Below are 20,598 nucleotides of genomic sequence, written 5' to 3'. Positions count from 1 at the left end.
TCTTTGTGACTAGAGATGAGCCTCTTTGTCATGGGCATTGTTTGGTCATGGAGTTAAGGGGAGCATTCACTTGGCTTGGATGCTCTTTTACTCAGGTGGCTGACACCTTACTGCTGGCTCAGGGAGACTTGGTGGTGGATGGTGGTTCAGTGGGTTTGGATTACCAACTGCTATTTCTTATCACAAAGCAGCCAGGAGAACAGATTTCCTGCCATAATACATTATTTGCAGGCTTAAAGAAACAGTGAAGTGCTGGGTGGTGGGGCACACACTTTTAATCTTAGCCCTTGGGAGGCAGAGGCAGGCAAATCTCTAAGTTCCAGGCCAGCCTGGAATAGAAACAATTCCAGGACAGCCAGGGCTACACAGAGAAACTTTGTCTTGAAAAACAGCAGCAGCAGCAGCAGCAGCAGCAACAGCAACAACAACAACAAAACCATTGAAAGATGACTAGAGAGATATATTTTGTAAACATTAAATGAACATCTTGCCCACCTTCCTTCTCTTCCTCTGTGCTCTCCATTAATGGCTATTTCATTACACATGGATCAAGTTGTGTATAGCTTTATTCAAGATGGATTATTGGATTCCTGTTATGATTTTTTAAGGGCAGAGATAAAAATCTAGCAACACCTCAAAGCCTTCTGTTCTTTCATCACCACCCTATGGTATTGAGGAAATTAATGCTAAGTACCCACATATTTTAGTATTTTTCTGAATGTAGGGATTTATTTTGTTACTCCCCACTTTGAGGAAAAGGGAATGTGTGTGTGTGGAAAGTTGACATGGGCAATAGAGTCAGGTTTTCATTTATAGCTCATTGGCATAGCCTAATGGCTAGGAGCATGGGTCAGGAGTCAGACCGCCCTGCCTGTTATCCTCTGCCTCCTGCTAGCCCTAGGAAATTGGGCAAATTATTTAATGGTCTATAGTTCAGTCTCTTCAGCCTGCAGCAGGGATAATGATAACACTTGCCTGGGACCTCTCAATGACCCATTGAGTACTTTGTGAATATCTAAAGAAAGATCTCTTGCCATGAACAGACCCTATGGGTCCCTGCTGCGGTTTAATAAGTGTTAGGGAAACAGGAGAGGTTGCATGGTTAGGCAAAGGTGACTGAAGCTAATGAACATCCTCTGCTGGCTGCCCTTGTCCAGGGTCTCATCTGTATAACCAGCCAGCATGGTTGTGACCACAATGCACGGTGCTAAGGAACTGGTGAGTTAGTGGAAGATACCATTGCCATCGCTGTCATTTCAAAGGTGAGAGGCTGGGATGGCAGTGGGTTCATAAAAGTCTGTGACATGTACAGGGGAATCTTAGAGAAATGAAGAGTTTACCAGAAGCCCGCTGGAACTATGGATAGAGAGCCCCATTTTCTTGACTTTTTGCCTTTTTTTCCTGAATACTGACTAGGCATAATATGCCATCGTGCGATTCAAACAAAAGAGAAAGTAATAGAATATGAGATTAAGAGTCTGTGATCATACCAGCCCACCCGGAGTAAGTCACATTCCAGGTCCCCCCAAACAGTATGATTCCACAAACTAAATAGTACATCAGTTTCTTTGCCCAGCATTCCGCTGTTCATTTTAAAATACCTTGTGCATAGGCATGGGTGGATCACGGCCACTGAGGCAGCAGTTGGTGCCATGGTGCAGTATGACTCGTCACCCTGTGTCACCTTGGGGCTCTCCCAGCAGGAAGGCCAATAGCAGATTCAGCCCCTTAGGGCCATGAGACAAAATAAATCTCTTTTCCTCACAAGATGTTCTGCCTCATGAATTTCATTATTGCCACATAAACTAATGCACAGGCTTAGAAAAATCGTGTGAACAGATACACAGCCTAGTTAATGATTTAGTGTGAACAGCCTTGTGATGACTACCCCAAAATAAAAAAATAGAATCCTTGTACCCATAAAGTATCTTCTGCCATCCTTTCCTATAGTCTCAAAATTGGTCCCCTCATTGTACGTGCATGTGATGTTTATATTGTGTGATGTATATATGTATGTATATATGTGTGCACTGTGTTAGGCTGGCTGGCTACTGAGCTCCAGAGAGCCAGCTGTCTTGTTTTTTCAACACTGAAATGATGGGCATGTACCCCCATGCCTGGCATTTTACATGAGTGTGGGGAATGAAAGCTGGTGCCTCGTGTTTGCTGTACTTTATCCGCCACGCTCTCTCCCCAGCCTCCCTCCTTTTCAGCTGGTCGCTGCTGAGCTGTCCTCTGGCATCAGGTTCCTCTAGCGGGTCCTGGAATAAAAAAGGCTACTTACGTTATTCTGCTTTTATTCTGAGTAATTCACGTGTTTTATTTTCGTTTGGTAATCTAATAAGTTGTTTGGGTGAATTCTAGCAGTTCTCTGCTTTGACTTTGATGCCGCTTTCTGTGCCGAGTGCTGGCAATGTCCACCAGCTTTGTGGTTACTTTGGATTCTTAGCTAAAAAATTATTCCATTATTAGAATATCAAATAGTGAAATTGATCAGTTCTTTGGACAGCTCTACAGTGGCTACAGGACTGTGTGTACTTGGCAGGGCCTCGAGTTTTAGTTCTTTGCCCAATAGCAGGAAGCCAAGGGCTGACCCCTTCTTCCTCTCCATCGTCACTGCTAACATCATGTCAATGGCCAACAGGGCCAGTTCTGTGTTGTGAGCAAGGGAGTGAGTGGACATAATATGGTGACTGATTGCGAGCTGGCAAATGACTGTCCTTAAACATGAAAACGACCCCTGAAGATGACTGAGAAGGCTCTGGATTGGTTGCTGAATGACCACTTGGTTTGGACTGCTAACGTTCTTCTCAATGCTAGAACCTGAATGACATTTATTAGTCAACATTTTAAAACATATGAAAGGGAGTAGAGGAGGAAAGAGTAGAGGAGGAAAGAGAAGGAAAGGGAGGGGGAGGGAAAGAGGAGAGAGAAAGGAAGAGGAAAGGATAAAGAGAAAGGAAGAATGTGAGGGAGGGAGGAAGAGAGGAAAGGAGGAAAGCATTGTGGAGGGCAGGCTCTAAGAACCCCATGTGCCAGCATTCAGATTGCAGAGGTAGCTGGCATTTTATGCATGTAGTTCAGACACATATATAAGACACTCAGCATTTTTCAGTGGTTTCAAAAGAAATGACAGGTATCAGCTACCTTTATTCTCTAAATATTGGAGCACATGCCTGAAGAAGAGCATCACCCAGGTAGCCACTATGACTTCTGGAGTGAACAGTGATGACTGCTGTCTCTAGGCGGCCAGTATACTTTCAGAATACCCCAGTTGTGCCCAGCTGTCACCCATGGGGTTTTTTCCAGTCATTATCTTGCAAGGAGATACACGTTGCATTTTGTCATGATGTTTTTAGGTCTCGTATTTATGAATAAGAACTTTTCCTTTTTCTTTCATGGCAAGGCTTTTTATAAAATTTTTTTAAGAAGTCTGATTTTCTTATAAAATGTATATTATTTTTTCATGATTAGTGTGACTGTCCCTTTATGATCTCCTTTAGTTCTGTCGGTGTGCATGGGGACTCTCTCACTGGCTTCCTAGTCTGATTTCCTGCTCAGCATCCAGCACCCTGACCTCAGCAGAGTTGCCTTTCTGAATACAGATGGAAGCCCCTGACCTTAGGTGCTCTAGCTCTGGATTTCCTTCCTCTTAAATATGAAGCTTGAGATACAAAACCACGAGAGAACCAGCATTTTACCCACTTCATAAACATGAGATGCCCTCCGGGCAGTATCCACCCTAATTTCTGACCCCCACAACTGAGTAACACAGGCTCCTATAAGCACCTGGTGCATTCATTGTACCAGATGCCAGTGAAGGAAGCCTGCTCTCTCAGCTCCGGAGCCTCAAACCTGGATTCTGCACCAGGTCTGCCTGATTCAGTGGCTGTCTGCTTCACTGTGCTGAGAACAGTGAAGATTCTCATAGGTTTGCCAAATTTAGCCCAGGATGGCGATGTTTATCGAAGGAACAACACAGTATGAGGGAAAAATAACCATGGCTCCATGAGCTCACACGAGACGACATACTTGGTTCACAGCACCCTCCTGGTCCAGTTCCTGTTTGGACTCATCTTTCTCTTTACTCGGTCCTTAAGGAGTTCAGCTTTGGTGGAACTCACTGTGTGTGTGTTGTCTGTCTTTCTCTGCAGCTTCTGTCAGCCCTTTCTTAAAGGGAAGGGCAGCTTGAGACTGTGCAAACACAGTCGGCTGAACCCACGCGCACGTGTCTGCATTGACCCATTTTCGGTGTCCAAACCATGCAATGGTTAGAGCGGAGGACTGCATGCTCCCAGAGTTCTTTGAAGCGTCAGCTGTATTTTTAATTAGATTTCTTTTTGTAGGCTCTGTCAATCTGTGGCTATAAACAGCACCTTCTGGTTTTCCGATGACATGATGAAAATATAAATGAATCTTGCAGATTGCATTTTATTATCCTCCGTATTAAGCACTCAGAGCTGGTGCTAGCGGGAATCGTGGTCTAGTGATGCTGATTAAATAACGTCAGGCTTGGGCTTCTGGGCTGTTTTTCCGCCAAGCCAAACGGAATCGATATAAGGAGTTATTATAATTGAGCAAAGTGTAGCAATCTAGCTGGTCAGGGAAGTGTCAGGACTGTGAGCAGAGTGTGTTGGGGCCTCTGAGAAAGGGGGGAGGGGCTGTCACTTTAGTTTCTGACTTGTCTACAGAACCTTGAATGAGTTCCTTGATTGTAAGATGCTGTTTTTCTCACCTGTCATGTAAAGAGTGTTTTTTTTGGAATAGGCTTTGATCTGGTGTGGGGTGCTGGTATGGGTGGGGCTTGAGCAAGGTCTCCGGCTGCAGTGTGGTGATGGCTTGAGGAAGCCCCATAGGTGGACACTGCAGCTGTATTGCTAACAAAATGATGGCAGCTTGCCCCACAGTTACTGTGTAGAGACAGAAAAGACAGGCCTGGAATCTGTTTTGGAAAGACGGCTTGGCTCTTCCTGGTGGCTTAACTTCATCTCTGTGTCATTGGAGGAAGTGATGCCATTCACTGATGCGAAGACCAGAGATGGATCAAGTTGGACTGGGGGACAAACATCAAGATTTCGTAATAGCCTCAAATGTGAAATCTATATGTTAAGTACCCAAGAGGAGATGCTTAATGAGAGGTCGAACATTTGATTTGGGACTTGAAGGGCCCAGAAACATGTGTAAAAATGCATGAGTTCCCCTCATACGTAAGACACGAAAGACATAAGACTAGCTGGAATTACCTGGGGACTTGATGGGAGGGCATAGGAAGAGAAGAAAGGGGAAGTGAAAGGAGGGGGAAAGGCAGTTCGGTACTCTCCAGCTAATGAGGTAGAAATCCTTAGTGCAGTGGAAAGATGTGTTTATTTAATGAGGCAGAAAGAAAACCAGGAGGATGAAGGGGTGGGGAAGCCAGGAAAGGCAATGGCTCTCAGAAGGACGGAGTTGCTGGCTCATGCTGCCAAGCCATCCATCAAGATCATAGGTGTGGAACATCTCTTAAGTTAGGCAGTAGGGCCAGATGTGTGCATGAGCAGAGAGCCATTGGGTACCACCTCTCTTAAGATCAGGGAAGAAAATAACTGCATCGGACTATAAATAGCAATAGCAGCGATGTGTCGGTGCACACTGCAGTTGTTTCACCCTGGGCTCACATGCGATGAGATGCTTTGAGTTCCTACTCTGGTCGGGCATGGTGCTAAGGGTTTTTGCATGCTTTAATTCATCTTCGGGAAAACCGATGGAATAGGCACCTTTACCATGTCTTCAGAGGGGAAAGTGAGTGTTGGAACGAGCTCATGAACTTGCCCAAAGTGATAGAGTTAAAGGTGCCTCGATTATAATTCTTGACTCTAAAGAATTTTCATCAAATTAAATGGAGATAGCTTGCAGTGGTTAAGCTTAGAAAGTGAGTGTTATATAGAATCTGGACCAGAGAGGACAGACAGGGCGGTGTTGAATTGGGGCTTTCTGGAAAGGAGAGAATTCAACATGGTGACCTCAGGGAAATGAAGGAGGCTGTGGATGAAGGCTTAAGGTTGAGATGTGAAATGGAAGGAGAAGATCTTGAACATTGATGGAACCTTTGGGGCTGACAATAAAAGATAAAGGTAGCTATGATCTCCTGAGGGATAGAGGGCCTGGGATGGTGGTCTTAGAGGAAACTTCCACAAGGGGATGCCTATCACCCCAGCCGGGATGGGAGAATCCCTGAGGATGCAATTAGAGCCACAGCAAAATGTATTATTGAACATTCTCTTTAGGAATTGCAAATTACAGTAACGAGAAAAAAAATATCAAAGACCTCTTGAGGATGACTCTTTTGTTATAGGTTCAAACACAAATCATAATCCTGGTGCTCACTGTGTGGTATTGTTGACACAATATCTTCACCATTAAGGCTGTGTTTACTTTGGTTCCTTACCCCGACCCCTGCACCAACTTCTCCTTCCCTGTCCATTAGGCTCAGCCCTTAGAACTTTAGGGGCTGAGATAAAGACTTTTGCATTGGTCTTCCGGAGTGACTGTGGTGTCCTGATACACCTCCCTCCTCTGGAGAATTCTGGCTCTTCCTTCAATGCAGCTTTACTGTCTCTCGGAGTTCTTCCCTGATGTCCTTAGGCAGAGCGTCCTTAGCTCTCCTGGAGTAGTTGGTCGAAATGCCGCATGGAATTATATTTAAGGGTGGGCGAAATTCAAGCTCTGCTGTTGTAATGGCTAATCTTCATCGCCTACCTGGCTGCTGAATTTAGAATCACCCAAGAGGTGTGTGTGTGTGTGTGTGTGTGTGTGTGTGAGAGAGAGAGAGAGAGAGAGAGAGGGAGAGAGAGAGATATGTGTGTCTGTGTGTGCACATTTCTAGAGAGGTTTAACTGAAAAGATAAGGCATGCTCTCCTGTAAATATGAGTAACACCAGCCCATGGCTGAGATCCCGTAAGGAATGAAGAGGGAAAAGGGGGCATCCGTTCATCACTTGCTGCCTCCTGGCTGTGGGTACAATATGATCAGCCACCTCGTGCTTTTGCCGTGTTTCCCTGCCATGATGGACTATAATCCTCTTAAACCATGAACCAAAATAAAGCCTTCCTTCCTCAAGTTCCTTTTATCAGGTGTTTCATCATAGCAAGGAAGAAAAAAGTATCAAATACAGCTATTGGCGAGTTTTGTGCCCTTGGACAAGTCCGTTAACCCTTGTTAGTTTTCTTGCCTTTAAATTGGACATGATCATCAGATATTCCAAAGATGCTATGGGGATGGAATAAATATTATGCAGCACATATTTAGACTGAGAGGGGCAAATGGTAGCTGCTCAGTGAGCATAGGCTCTTGCCACCCAGGGTCTTCAGTCATGCAAAGGGTGCCAGTCCCTTCCCTTTGCTCTTGGTCCTCATCTCGTATCTTTCCCAGCAACAACTGTGTTGTTGTGTCCCCCCCCCCGCCAGATTGTGACTGCTCTGGGAGTGTCTAGATCTTGTCATTTTGATCTCACCCCTTCTGCAGGGTCTAGCATGAAGCAGGTGTTCAGGAGATAATAGATTGACTGGTGGCTAATTCCTCCTTAAGTCCATATGACTTATCTTTGTTTACAAAACATACCCTGCAAACTTTGGTTTGACTTTCTAACAATCTCGAGGGGTTTATTTCTAAGGGAAAAGTGAAAAGTAAGAACAGTTTTATTCTGCTCTATCGTACAATTTCAGCACGAAGTATGCAGAGATGTTGCAGTTGATTAAGTCAGGTAGGAGCAGGAGAGCTGGGGGCATAATGAGTTGCAGCGAAGCCTCTTCATGAATGAACGAGTGTGGCTTTTATCGTTAACACAGTGTGAGAGAAAATCACAACCTCTTGAAAAGGACCTGCTATTGCACAACTTAAGGAAAATCTTAATGTCTCTTAAACATTAAGTGGAAATCTACTTAATTTTCAGGGAACAACAGTCTTTTGTCAATAAATAGAAATCTGTTCATCAGAAGTCTAGGAGTGATGACTCACTCCTATAACACAGGAAGGCAGAAGCAGTACCATCTTTTAAAGTTTGAGGCCAGCCTAGGCTACATAGTAAGTTTTGGCTAGCCAGAGCTATGTGACAAAATCATGTCTCTAAACAAACAAACAAACAAAAAAACAAACAAACAAACAAATTGGGGGTGAAGAGATAGCTTATGGTTAAAAGCTCTTGGATTTTGCTCTTGCAGAGGACCTGGTATGGATTCCTAACACCCACAATGTGGTTCACATGGTGATGTAACTTCTGTAAGTCCTGCTCTAGGGGATCCGACACTCTCTTCTGACTTCTGTAGGCGTTAGGCACTCACATGGCTCATGTACATATGTGCAGGCAAAACATTCATACACATGCAGTAAATAAATATATTTTTAGAAAACCCAAACCAAAACAACATATCAAAGATCCTCTCTTCTTATCATTGTACTAAAAATTGTGAACATTTATTGAAAATGCTCTTTAGATCTTTAGTTTGTTTGTGGTTTCCTTTCAGAAATCTACAGACAATTCATGAAAATGTTTCTAAACTACTGTTTGCATACATGGTAATGATCAGGCTGGAAGACCAATTCTTGGCAGCCTTGGGCTGTTCATTGCAATTATATAATAACAATGGTAGCAAAGCAATTAACAGACTGTAGGCTATGATGTACAGCGTGTTACATTATAAACACATCGTAAAAATGGAGCTGTGTGGTTTTCTTTTTGAGTCTGGCTTCTCCATATTTCAGAATCCGAATGATTCAGAACAGAGCCAGAGGTCTAGATAAATTCAGAATTACCTTTGAGCTCCATGGAAAGGAAATCGGATACAGATGAGCTTCCTCCATAATTGCTTGCACTGAGCAGTGTGAAGACACATGGCAGTGGCCTTGGCTTCTGCTTTTTAAAAAATAAAAAAATATGGAGGCAGAGAAAAAACTTTTCTTGGAAAACCAGGTTTTGATAAATGAGTTCTTCAGTGACATTTACTCTGCATGGTCTCCACCAAATATTGTGGTCAGATATTAAAGTGGATTGGCCCTGAGCATAAAGCAGGGAGGACTTGATACAAGGGCTTCCTGAAGGATATAGCCAGGGAATAGCAGATGGTTTACTGCCATCCGAAGAATTTCTGAGGACTCCCTTGAATGAAGAGATGTGTTGAGGCTTACCCTTGATAAGATAGTGCTGGTTGGTAGTTTTTGGCCATGTATTCTAGCATTTTAATATGTTGTCATCTGCACCCACTACATGTGGTGTGTGTGTGTGTGTGTGTGTGTGTGTGTGTGTGTCACCATTAGGGAACTGTAGGGGCTTGGCTTCTACCCTGATACCTGAGGTGCAGAGTCATTGGTGGGAGCAATGAGAGGTATGGTGGTTTGATCTCTGAACCTTGGAGATTATGAGCTGTCTGCTCAAGACTAGATGGGAGGCCAGGTAGAAGCCATTGGACCAGCTTCTGAACTCTCTATCAGGTGTGTTTAATCCATGACCTGTGGGCCATGCGTGGCCTAGGATAGCTATATTAGTGACCCAGCACAAAATCATATCATATAATCTGAGGTGTTATATTGTGACTTTTCTTTTCATAAACTTGATTGTGAGATTCTTTATAGTCGACAGCACCATGCATGTCGAAAGACTGGACACGTCTGGTGGATGGAGGATGACAGTGATTTGGAGAAAGGTAGCCAATAGGAAGTAAAGGAATGGGTAGGTCTAAAGGAAGAATAAAGAGTTGTTAATGGGTGTGATGGAATGTGGAAGAAAGGGTTTGGTGTGGCTTTGTCAGTTAGAGCTGGACAGCTGTGAGGACGGAGTTTTGGTGGCTGAGGAGGAGTGGGGGTAGGAACTGAGTAGAGTGTTCGTCACCATCCTGGTACTCCTCCCTGATGGACCCTGAATCCTCCTGAGCCTGGGCTTTCTTCACAGTTGCCCTGTAACCTTTGGTCTCACCTCAGGCACACACGTGTGTGTGAGCAGATACACACACATGCAAGGTCTTACTACATAGTCCTGGCCAACCTGGAACTCACTATATAGAACCAGACTGATCTTGAACTCATAGAGATCCACTTGCCTCTGCCTCCCAAGTCCTAGAATTAAAGATGTGTGCCACCACACTCAGGATCTCTTAGGGGCTTGGCTGAGCTTCCCACCCTGAGTGTGTCTTTGGAAAGTGGTCATGGAAAGGTGACAGGCTAGTGCCTAGTAAGACCCCTCAGTCAGCTGGGATCCAGGTAGAGGTCGGAAGGGTCTGAGCTATGACACTTAGTTCCCTACAATTGGACCTTTGGTAGTGGCAGTTAATCTTAATATTGATGACTGGCACCTTCATGAAGGGAAGTTAATTAGAAGTCTTTATAGTCAGAATACAAAATGTGAGCCATTGTAAACATCTCAGAAGGATACTTGTTTAAATTTTCTGGACGAGTTTGTTCTGAATTGGATTGTTTCTTCTCTAACTATTAAGTACCACTTAGCAGTGAGCTTTCCCACCCTGCTGTTTCTTTCCCTATTGCATGACTTGTGCTTGCATCAAGGATTTTATCAGCACAACCTAAGTTGCTTAATTTATTGGTACAAATTTATTTATAATATTTCCTTGTTGTGCTTTTAATATTTTTATGCTCTGCAGTGATGCCGTTTGTCATTTCTGAATCTGGTAATGCCTATCTTCTTTTTCTTTTGCCTGTCTATGTCTCCTGGTCTGCTTCAGTATTTCTATCCAATTTTTGTTATGCTACCCTTAGTTTAAGAATATTTGGGGAGATCCCACAGATATTTTGCTGTTAAGTTAGAATTTAATTCTTTTTGGTCAGAACACACACTTTAGATAAATGCTTTTAAGTGTATTGAGAATTGTTGTATGACCTAGAATTTGGGCTGGCTTGGTAAATGTTGGAGGATGGAATATTCTATAAATAACAGACCAGTTGGATCCATAGTGTTATTCATGTGTTCTATATTATTATTAATTTTCTGTTTGTGTATTTTATTAAAGAGAAATATTTACATCTCTGACTCTACTTATGATCTCTCCCTCTTTGTCATCCTAACTGCTTTGCTTTGTGTATTTTAATTTTTTTTTTTTTTTTTTGGTTTTTCGAGACAGGGTTTCTCTGTAGTTTTGGAGCCTGTCCTGGAACTAGCTCTTGTAGACCAGGCTGGTCTCGAACTCACAGAGATCCGCCTGCCTCTGCTTCCCAAGTGCTGGGATTAAAGGCGTGCGCCACCACTGCCCGGCTAAATATTTTTTAAATACATAGTGAGATACATTGATGTTCAAGACTATGATGTCTTTGTCAGGGAACTAACTGACCCTGTATTATGAAAGAGCTTTCTCCATCCATGCTTTTACTCTCTGTTCTGAAATTTCTTTCTCTGATGCTAGCAGACTGGTCCAGCTTTCTTGTGACTTGGGTTATGCACATCTTCCAATTTAAACAGTGCATTTGTGGGTAGCTCAGCGTTGACTCAACTTCTGAATCGGCCTGACAGCCTCTGTGTTTTAATGGGGACTCTGGGACCACTCTCACTTACTGTCACTATTGACATGGTTGGTACGGAGCCTCCATCCTTTCTGTCTGGTCTGCCTCTTCTTTTCCTTTCCCTCCCTCTTTTCCTCCTTCGCTCTTTCCTCTTTTCATTGTTGGATTATTTTTATGGCTCCATTTTCTTCCTTCTTATGGCTTATTAGACATGACTTCTATTTTTGTGTATTGGAGGTTTCCTAAAGGCCTGTTACAGACATGTCTACCTGGTATATGTCAGGTTGGGCGTTTGGAGAATGAACAAATGAAGCACTGAGTACCTTGTGCCCTAGCAAATGATTGCTGACAGTCAGTGACACCGTGATTGTCCTGTGCTGTCATTTCTGCACATTGGCTTTAATCTCTAGCTATGGCATTAGTCTCCTAAGTGAGGGCCCTGCGGACCCTCCTTCCTGGACCACCAGTGTGTTGGTGTATAGGGTCCTTGTCCTTCTTATTTGTTGTTGTTGTTTATTTTTATGTTGAGAGAGCATAGACCCCTCTCCCCATGGAAGAGAGATACTGTGACCTTGACTTCCTGTTGTTGAACCCCCCAAATAACAGTATTACCAAGAAGAACAGACACGTCATCATCTAAGTTTATCTCACTTGATCCACGCAAAGCCACATTTTCCCATTCTTGGAATGTCATGGTTTTTTCAGGGCTCTTGATTTTTTTTTAAGTATTGGACTTCCTGGTTATAAAAGAAAAACTTATGCTTTTGTTTTCTTTTCTTCTTTTCCAGCAAGTCACTGGCCGAAGTTTTGGTGATAAAGACTTCCGGACAGGGCTAGAAAATGGGATCCTTCTTTGCGAGTAAGTAGCACTTGTGTTCCCTTGGCTTATTTTAGGAATGCCCTTGATATTATTGTTTCTCTGTAAAATTTCCAGTGGAAGATTTTTTTCTTTTTATTTATTTACTTTTTTTTTTTTAAAGATAGGGCCTCATGTCTCATCTTGTAAATCTGGCTGGCTTAATACTCACCATATAGACCAGGATGCCCTTGTACTCACAGAAACCTGCCTGACTCTGCCTCCTGGATCTGGTCTCTAGTCTTTCTTATTTTTGACTGAGTCATAGTTTGAATCTGTGTGCTTTAGGAGAAACCACTGGAATAGGCAGGGGACGTACATGGAGAAAGAGTCTCCATATACAAAGGGCGTGGTGGGGACCATAGTCTTAAATTAGATGGAGAAACAGAACCCACAGGTAGGATGCAGTTCCCAATAATTTCAGCCCCAGTAGTTGCAAGGATGTGGGGCTGACTGAGCTACAAGGGGACACAGTGTTTTTGGACACTCAGGGCATCTTAACAGCAGGCCAGGATATGTTCTCACTAGTCCTACTGTGTGCAGGGCTTGGGTACATTGAACTTGCGTTGTTGATAGAGTTCCAGAGTAGATAGTCATGGCAGTGTCTGCTCTATTTTGGAGCAAGTCTCTGTCATAGAGCAGTTCTGTGAGTGTAGAGTTAGGAGCTTTCTAGAAAGTGTCTTTAGTCATAAAATAATCTAGAGTATTAATATTTACAGATGTATATGAGTTTAAACTTTTAACCAAGACTTCAAATTTTGAATGTATTCAATAGACTATAATTTCGGCACTGGTTTCTGTTTTAGTGAAGGGTAGTCTTATATCAGCTTGACACAAGCTAGAGTTACCTGAAAGGAAGGAGCCTCCATTGAGAAAATGCCTCCATAAGATCCAGCTGCAAGGCAGTTTTTAAATTAGTGATAGATATGAAAGGGCCCAGTTCACTGTGGGTGGGGCCATCCCTGGGCTGTCAGTCTCGGTTCTATAAGAAATCAGACTGATCAAGCCGTGGGGAGCAAGTCAGTAAGCAGCACTCCTCCGTGGCCTCTGCATCAGCTCCTGCCTCCAGGTTCCTACTCTATTTGAGTACCTGCCCGAACCTCCTTCTGTGGTGAACAGTGATGTGAAAGTGTGTGTCAGACAAACCCTTTCTTCCCCAGCTTGCTTTTCGTCATGGTGTTTCATCATAGCAATGGCAACCCTAACTAAGACCTGAAATTGGCACACTGTTCCTAAAAGTGCAATCTGAGGGTTTGATGGACATGCACAAGCCCGTTCTACACCCCCACCAAGCTATAACATAGAAATTTTCCCCTTAGTATTTCCCACCGAATCCCAGCTCCCTCGTGACTGCCCTGTCCCGAGCTTCCCCTCATCACAGCATGCTTTGACCTCTTCTTGAGCATTAGGTAAATTAAATCACATATGGCGGGCTCTTATTTTGGTGACTTTCAGAATATTGTTTGATGAGTTGAAAATTATGGGGATTGTAGAGTGAAAATGAAACGTTCAAGTTCTTTCTTTCTTTGGATCATTTAACCTCTTCTGGTCTCATTTTTCTTTAAATGGCAACACACATTTACCGCCCCACTGCATAGGCTCTTGAGGAACTCATCCTGTGGACAAGGTACTTTAGCGGGCTGCATAGTTCTTTATAAACACATTTATTTTGTAGATATTTTTTTCTACACAGTTTATGTCACATTCTCTTTTGTTTCTCCACTGCCCTTTGTTCAAAGAACAATTGGGGTCCCCAGATTGCTGTTTTGGTTCCCCTCTTCCCCTGGGGGGTACTCTTCTTAGACCTTCCTTTCCTCAGTGCCTCTCCTCCGTGTGTTCTATCTAAACCTGAGCTCATCTGTAGGTGAACTGCCATTAGTTCAGCATCTCCCAGAGCTGAGCTGAGTAGACAGGCTCCGAGCCACCCTTCTGGGACAACACTTGCAGCTTGCTTGGAGCTGCTCATACTTTCTGTTGAAGTGGGTCGGTGTTTTTGTCAACTTAACATACGCTAGAGTTATATGAGAAGAGAAAACCTCAGCTGAGAAAATGCCCCCATCAGATTTTACCTGTAGGCAAACCTGTAGGGCGTTTTCTTGATTGATGATTGACGTGGAAGGGCCCAGGTCACTGGACATGGTACCACCCTGGGCAGGTCGTTCTGGATGCTGAAAGAAAGCATGCTGAACAAGCCGTGGGCAGTAGTCCAGTAAGCAGCACTCTTCTATGGCTTCTGCTTTAGCGCTTGCCTCTGGGTTCTTGCCTTGAGTTCCTGCCCTGACTTCCTCATTTATGGAGTGTGAACTGGGAATAATTGTAAGATGAATAAACCGTTCCTCCTCTAAGCTGCTCCTGCTCGTGGTGTGTATACCGTTTACAGCCGTAGAAACCTAACTAGGCTAGGGTCTTTGATACCAGTTTTTGTCCACTTCAAATTTCTTCTAGAGAATCCTGCAGGCGTCTGCCTTTCTACTATATTGCCAGGAATGAGTCTGTCAGGAGCTGTACTATCTTGGGTTCAGAGTGGGCTCCCCTGAAGATAAGCTCAGGATTTAGAGACATTTGCACCTAAGATGTTCTTCCAGAGGAGAGGTTGGAGTCTCTGCACACACGCAGAGGCACTGTTGTCAGAACTTTTGCTATAATGAGTGTCAGGATGCTAAGGTAAGACCTTTAGAGCCAGGTCATGCTTAGGAAATACATGATCAGAACAGCACAGAGGACCAGGTAGGGGTTTCTTTAAATAAATAAAGAGCAGGGCCTGCTGATAGCCTGTCAGTGAAACAGAGGGAAATGGCCAATGAGGAGAATTAGCTATTGTTGTCTGGGCAGAGGGACAAACCCAAGATGGGTGAGTGTTCATCTGAGGCTCAGCCATGGAAGACTAGACCACTGTTGTGTTCGAAGAAATAAGTGTGTCGGTGGCTGAGGACCGGAGATTGATTCCTGGCTTCCATAGTAAGGATCCAACTTGCAGCCAATGTAAGCAGAGACTGCTCTTTTGTTCCCCAGCTGCTGACACCTGAAAAATTACACAGAAACTATATTAATTACAACACCATTTGGCCAATGACTCTAGCATATTCCTAGATAGCTCTTACATCTTAAATTAACCCATTTCTATCAATCTGCGTATCACCACGAGGCTGTGGCCTACTAGTAAGTTTCCGGCAGGGGTCTTTCTCCTTCAGCAGCTACATGGCGTCTCCCTGACTCCATCGATTGTCTCTCTCTATCTCTGTTTGGAGTTCCTGCCTGGCTTTACTCTGCTAAACCCTTGGCCAGAACAGCTTTATTCAGTAGCCAATAAAAGCAACAAACACACAGAAGGACGTCCCGCATCAAGCCTGGAAAAGCATCCTGAGCGGAATGAACTGCTTGGTGGCCCAAAGGAAGGGTCACGGGGACACATTTCTCCATCATAGCTTTGGAGGGGAAACCTGCTTCAGGAGCTAGAGAAACAAGTCATGGAAAAATGTCCAAGTTCAGGACTTACAGAACTGTAGGAAAAGTCAACATAAAAACACAGCTCTCACCTAAGAGGGAACGAGAGATAAGTTTATTCTGGAGCCAAATGTGAGTGATCACGGCCCAGAAATATATATATAGCTTTAATGTAGAAATAGACTTACAGAACCACGGTTCCCGCGGAGACCAGGAAAGCAGAAGCAACGGCTGGGAGCACACTCGCCAAATTTATAGGCAAACATTAGCCCGAGGCGAACACGCCCCCTAAGGGGTGGGACTTATCCCTACATCTCCCTTTTTTGTCTAAATAAGACAGAACTAAACCAAATACAACTATATACAATAATAACAAATAATAAATATAACAAACAATATTGAGAACAAAAGTTTTGCTAAACATTCTATCTCAAGGAGTCTAAATAATGTAGAGAGTAACTCCAATTATATAATCTTCAACTCTGTCAAAGATCTGAGAAGGGAATAAATATTACTTAACAAACGAGATATATACAAAATGTGCAACAATTGACAGAGGCAATTGACTACCTGGGCAATCACCCAAAGTCTCGTTTGCAATGTTGAGTCAACCAACTTTGGCTAAGGCCTAACATAACTGACATACCATTATTAAAGGCAAGGAACTTTTCAAAACTATCTTACCCTGTCTTGGCAGGATATGACAGTCCTGTTTTATCCATTGATGCACGCTCTGTATCTCTGTCAGTGGTTGAGGTATGGGCATTTCTTTGCCCAAAGGCCAGTTCTGCCAAATAGAAAGGCTCCAGGTGGAGTGTCTTTGGTGCTCAACATTCTCTCGGGAATAGAGCGGTGTTGCCAGGAGCAATTGTGTCTCACTATCACAAAACTCTGAGTTAGATTAAAGGCCATTTTCTACAGCTCTTTGAAGAGGTCGAAGATTATCTATTTATACTGAGTATAATCTCTATATATCTAGAGAACCTGATTAGTCTAATTATAAATGACAAACTTAGATGACTATTTATCTATATAATTCTCAATATCTATCTAACTTAAAGACTAAGACAATAAACAACTGTGTAACAAATGAGGATAATGACCTCCAAATATAAACACTGTACAAATATACATTGCAATATGGTAAATATATATCAATACACAAACATTATATAAGTATCTTAATCAGAGGTAGAAATGTACACTGCAATATGGTAAATATATACAATATATATTTATCAATACAATATATGTCAATACATAAAAAATGTTTTAAACAGAGATAGAAACATGCATGCATACAATAGTCAATATAATTTAACTTTGTATCAATATACAAGAATTGATACCAATATATTTGTCTAAAAGCAGTAACTCACAATTATAAATCTATTATCCCATCATTTTCCCTTTTTTTTTCCAAAATGATCCCTGAGCTTATAAAATTCCTCCCCCAATCTCCCAACCCCTAAATGATGTCCCTAAACCCAGGGGTAAACTTTACTGGGAGAGAGGACGTCGTCCTCTAGAATTACTTCCAGCTGTCATGGGGACGACGTTCTTTCTGAGGGATCCTGTGAAAGTAAAATGATGGTTAAATTTCAAGATCAATGTCTTTTAAAATTGCCAATAGTCTCTGAGTATTTTGTGCAGGTCTGGCCAAAATGTTGTATAAGATGTGCACCATTTCAGCTAACCAAGTTGGAACTGTCTTGTGCAGCTGGTACCCAAAGCAGGTCTTGTAGTAGCGCTATCAGTATCATGACGTCATATCAACCAGGTAGAGTTGTTGTTATGGGGCCTCATCTTCTTCCTGGAAACTTCAAATGTCACTTCTGTAAAAACTCATTGTTCATTGTGAAAAACTTAAACATTAATCATATAGACATACATATATATATATTCAATGAAAGGCATGATAGATATATTCAATGAAAAGTATGATAGATATGGAGAAAAGCAAAGATGTTTTCTAAACTCATATTTCTTTCTGTCCCATATCATGGCTCTTGACATGAGACAGAAACTCCAGAAACTCTCGGTTTTTCTCTTATTAACAGGCTTGGAACTGGAGAGGGACTGAGCCAGAGTCCAACTTCAAAACCAGCTCTATGTATTTATAAAGAAATGTTTAATAAGACATATATATATATAAAATTAATACTTACAAAAATGTGTCCATCCATCAGTAATTAAATATTCAGGGTCCCTTAATTTCTTTGAAGATGAGTATTTTCCTATGGAGATAAAAAAAGAACCCTGCCCCCAACCTAACTGTATTTCTTACCATCAGTATGCTCACCATCCTTGTGAATGAATTGCTATTTATCTTTTCCAAGTGGCTTCTCTTCTTCAAACCGAACCTTTATTAATTTTGACGGTATCCACAATTTTTCCTCACCTGTGGAGATAAGAGCAAAACCCCTTCCCCAACGTAGCACATCTCCTGGCTTCCATTGTGAGGTCAGCACATCCTTGAAATAAACTGGTTGATTTAGTTCAGTAGACTTTTCCATTATTCAATGTCTTTCTGCAGCTGTTGTTCCCTTCTCATTAGTGTTGAGAAAATTCAAGGTTAACAAAGCATTATGTAACCTATTTCTGGGGGTGTTTTCCACCCCTTTCTGTTTGTTCAACATATCCTTTATAGTTCGATTTGATCTTTCTATGACTGCTTGACCTGTAGGATTGTATGGTATACCTGTAACATGCTTGATATTGTAATAATCAAAAAACCATTTCATTTTCCTAGAAACATAAGCAGGACCATTATCCGTCTTTATTTGTGTAGGTATACCCATGATAGCCATGACTTCTAATAAATGAGTGATTACTGAATCAGCTTTTTCTGAACTTAAAGCAGTTGCCCACTGAAAGCCTGAATAAGTGTCAATGGTGTGATAAACATATTTTAATTTGCCAAATTCTGCAAAGTGGAACACATCCATCTGCCAGATTTCATTCCTTTGGGTGCCCTTTGGATTAGCCCCTGCAGGCAGTGGCGTTTGGTTATAGAAAGAGCAAGTAGGGCATTTCTTTACAATCTCCTTAGCTTGTTGCCATGTAATTGAAAACTCTTTCTTCAAACCTTTGCTATTAACATGATGTTTTTTATGAAATTCAGAGGCTTGTAGCACACTACCAATCAATAAGTGATCAATTTCTGCATTACCTTGTGCTAGAGGACCTGGCAGACCCGTATAGGATTGGATGTGTGTTATGTACATAGGGCAAAGCCTGTTCCTGATCAAATCTTGAACCTGGAGAAACAATGAGGTTAGTTCAGTATCATCAGGTATAAATTCAGCAGTTTCAATATGTAAAATAACTCTTTCTGCGTATTGTGAATCAGTAACTATATTAATAGGTTCTTTAAAATCCCTTAGCACCATAAGAATGGCATATAATTCCGCCTTCTGGACAGAATTATACGGACTTTGTTCCACCTTACCCAAGTCTTCTGATTTGTAACCTGCCTTTCCTGATTTATTGGCATCAGTATAGATTGTACGGGCTCCAGTTATTGGAGCATCACGGACGATTCGAGGAAGAATCCAAGAAGTTCTCTTTATGAAGTTAAGCCTCTTGCTTTTTGGATAGTTGTTATTAATGTCTCCCAAAAAATTAGCACAAGCTCTTTGCCATGGTTCATTATCTTCCCATAATTTCTTTAGTTCATCAGCAGTGAAAGGCACTATAATTTCTGCTGGGTCTATGCCTGCTAGTTGACGAGGTCTCAGCTTGCCTTTTAAAATTAACTCAGCGACTTTTTCCACATAAGTTTTCAGTTTCTTACTTGGTTTATGTGGTAAAAAGATCCATTCCAAAATAATACCATCTCTCTGCATTAAAATTCCTGTAGGAGAAATTTTTGATGGTAGTATCACGAGAATACAATGGAGCTCTGGATTCACCCTGTCCACATGTGCCTGTTGTAATTTTTCCTCAATCATTGTCAGTTCCTTTTCTGCTTCAGCTGTTAATTCTCTGGGACTGTTTAAATCTTTATCACCATCCAAGGTTTTGTTCAAATGAATTATTAGATCAGGTGTTATTCCAATAGCTGGTCGTAGACTGGAAATGTCTCCTAAAAGTCTTTGAAAGTTATTACGAGTCCATAGGCGATCTCTCCTAATTTGTGCTTTTTGTGTCTTAATTTTTTGCAAACCTATGTTATAACCTAAATAATTAACAGAATTTCCCTTCTGAATCTTTTCAGGAGCGATTTGCAATCCCCATTTAGGTAAAAGTATCTTTATTTCTTCAAACAGTCTGTTCAAGGTATCCATGTTTGAATCGGATAACAAAATGTCGTCCATGTAATGGTATACTATAGATTTGGGGAATTTCTTGCGTATTATTTGCAATGGTTGGTTCACAAAATATTGGCACAGGGAGGGGCTATTTAACATACCCTGGGGGTGGACGGTCCAGTGGTACCTCCTCGAAGGTTGAGAATTTTTATAAGTAGGCACTGTGAAGGCAAATTTTTCTCTATCTTCTTTTTGCAAAGGTATAGTGAAAAAACAATCCTTTAAATCAATAACTATGAGAGGCCATCCTTTTGGTAATAAAGAGGGCAAAGGAATTCCAGATTGCAGAGGGCCCATAGGTTGAATAACCTTGTTGATGGCCCTGAGATCTGTCACCATTCTCCATTTACCTGATTTTTTCTTAACCACAAATACAGGAGAATTCCAAGGGCTGGTAGATTCTTCTATATGTCCAGCATCTAGTTGTTCTTGTACCAGCTGTTCTAAAGCCTGTAACTTTTCCTCAGCTAAAGGCCATTGCTTTGTCCATATTGGTTTCTCAGTCA

At 42.2% G+C, this 20,598-nt stretch overlaps 1 protein-coding gene across 8 annotated transcripts in view; it reads left to right on the top strand.

Annotated features, from left to right (window-relative positions):
* The window catches only part of Limch1 (LIM and calponin homology domains 1), a 317,259-nt gene that overhangs the window by 109,396 nt on the left and 187,265 nt on the right, over positions 1-20,598 (top strand). For all 8 annotated transcript variants that reach the window (XM_041671170.1, XM_041671169.1, XM_041671162.1 and 5 more), the window contains exon 2: positions 12,268-12,338. In XM_041671170.1, coding sequence (XP_041527104.1) covers positions 12,268-12,338 — 71 coding nt within the window. The remainder of the gene's footprint in view (positions 1-12,267; positions 12,339-20,598) is intronic.

Source organism: Microtus oregoni, unplaced genomic scaffold, assembly GCF_018167655.1.
Source record: "Microtus oregoni isolate MIOR12 unplaced genomic scaffold, Mior012 000021F_ref0000039, whole genome shotgun sequence".
Lineage (NCBI taxonomy): Eukaryota > Metazoa > Chordata > Mammalia > Rodentia > Cricetidae > Microtus > Microtus oregoni.
Note: the sequence above shows the minus strand (reverse complement) of the source record. Positions and strands in the feature narration are given on the sequence as shown.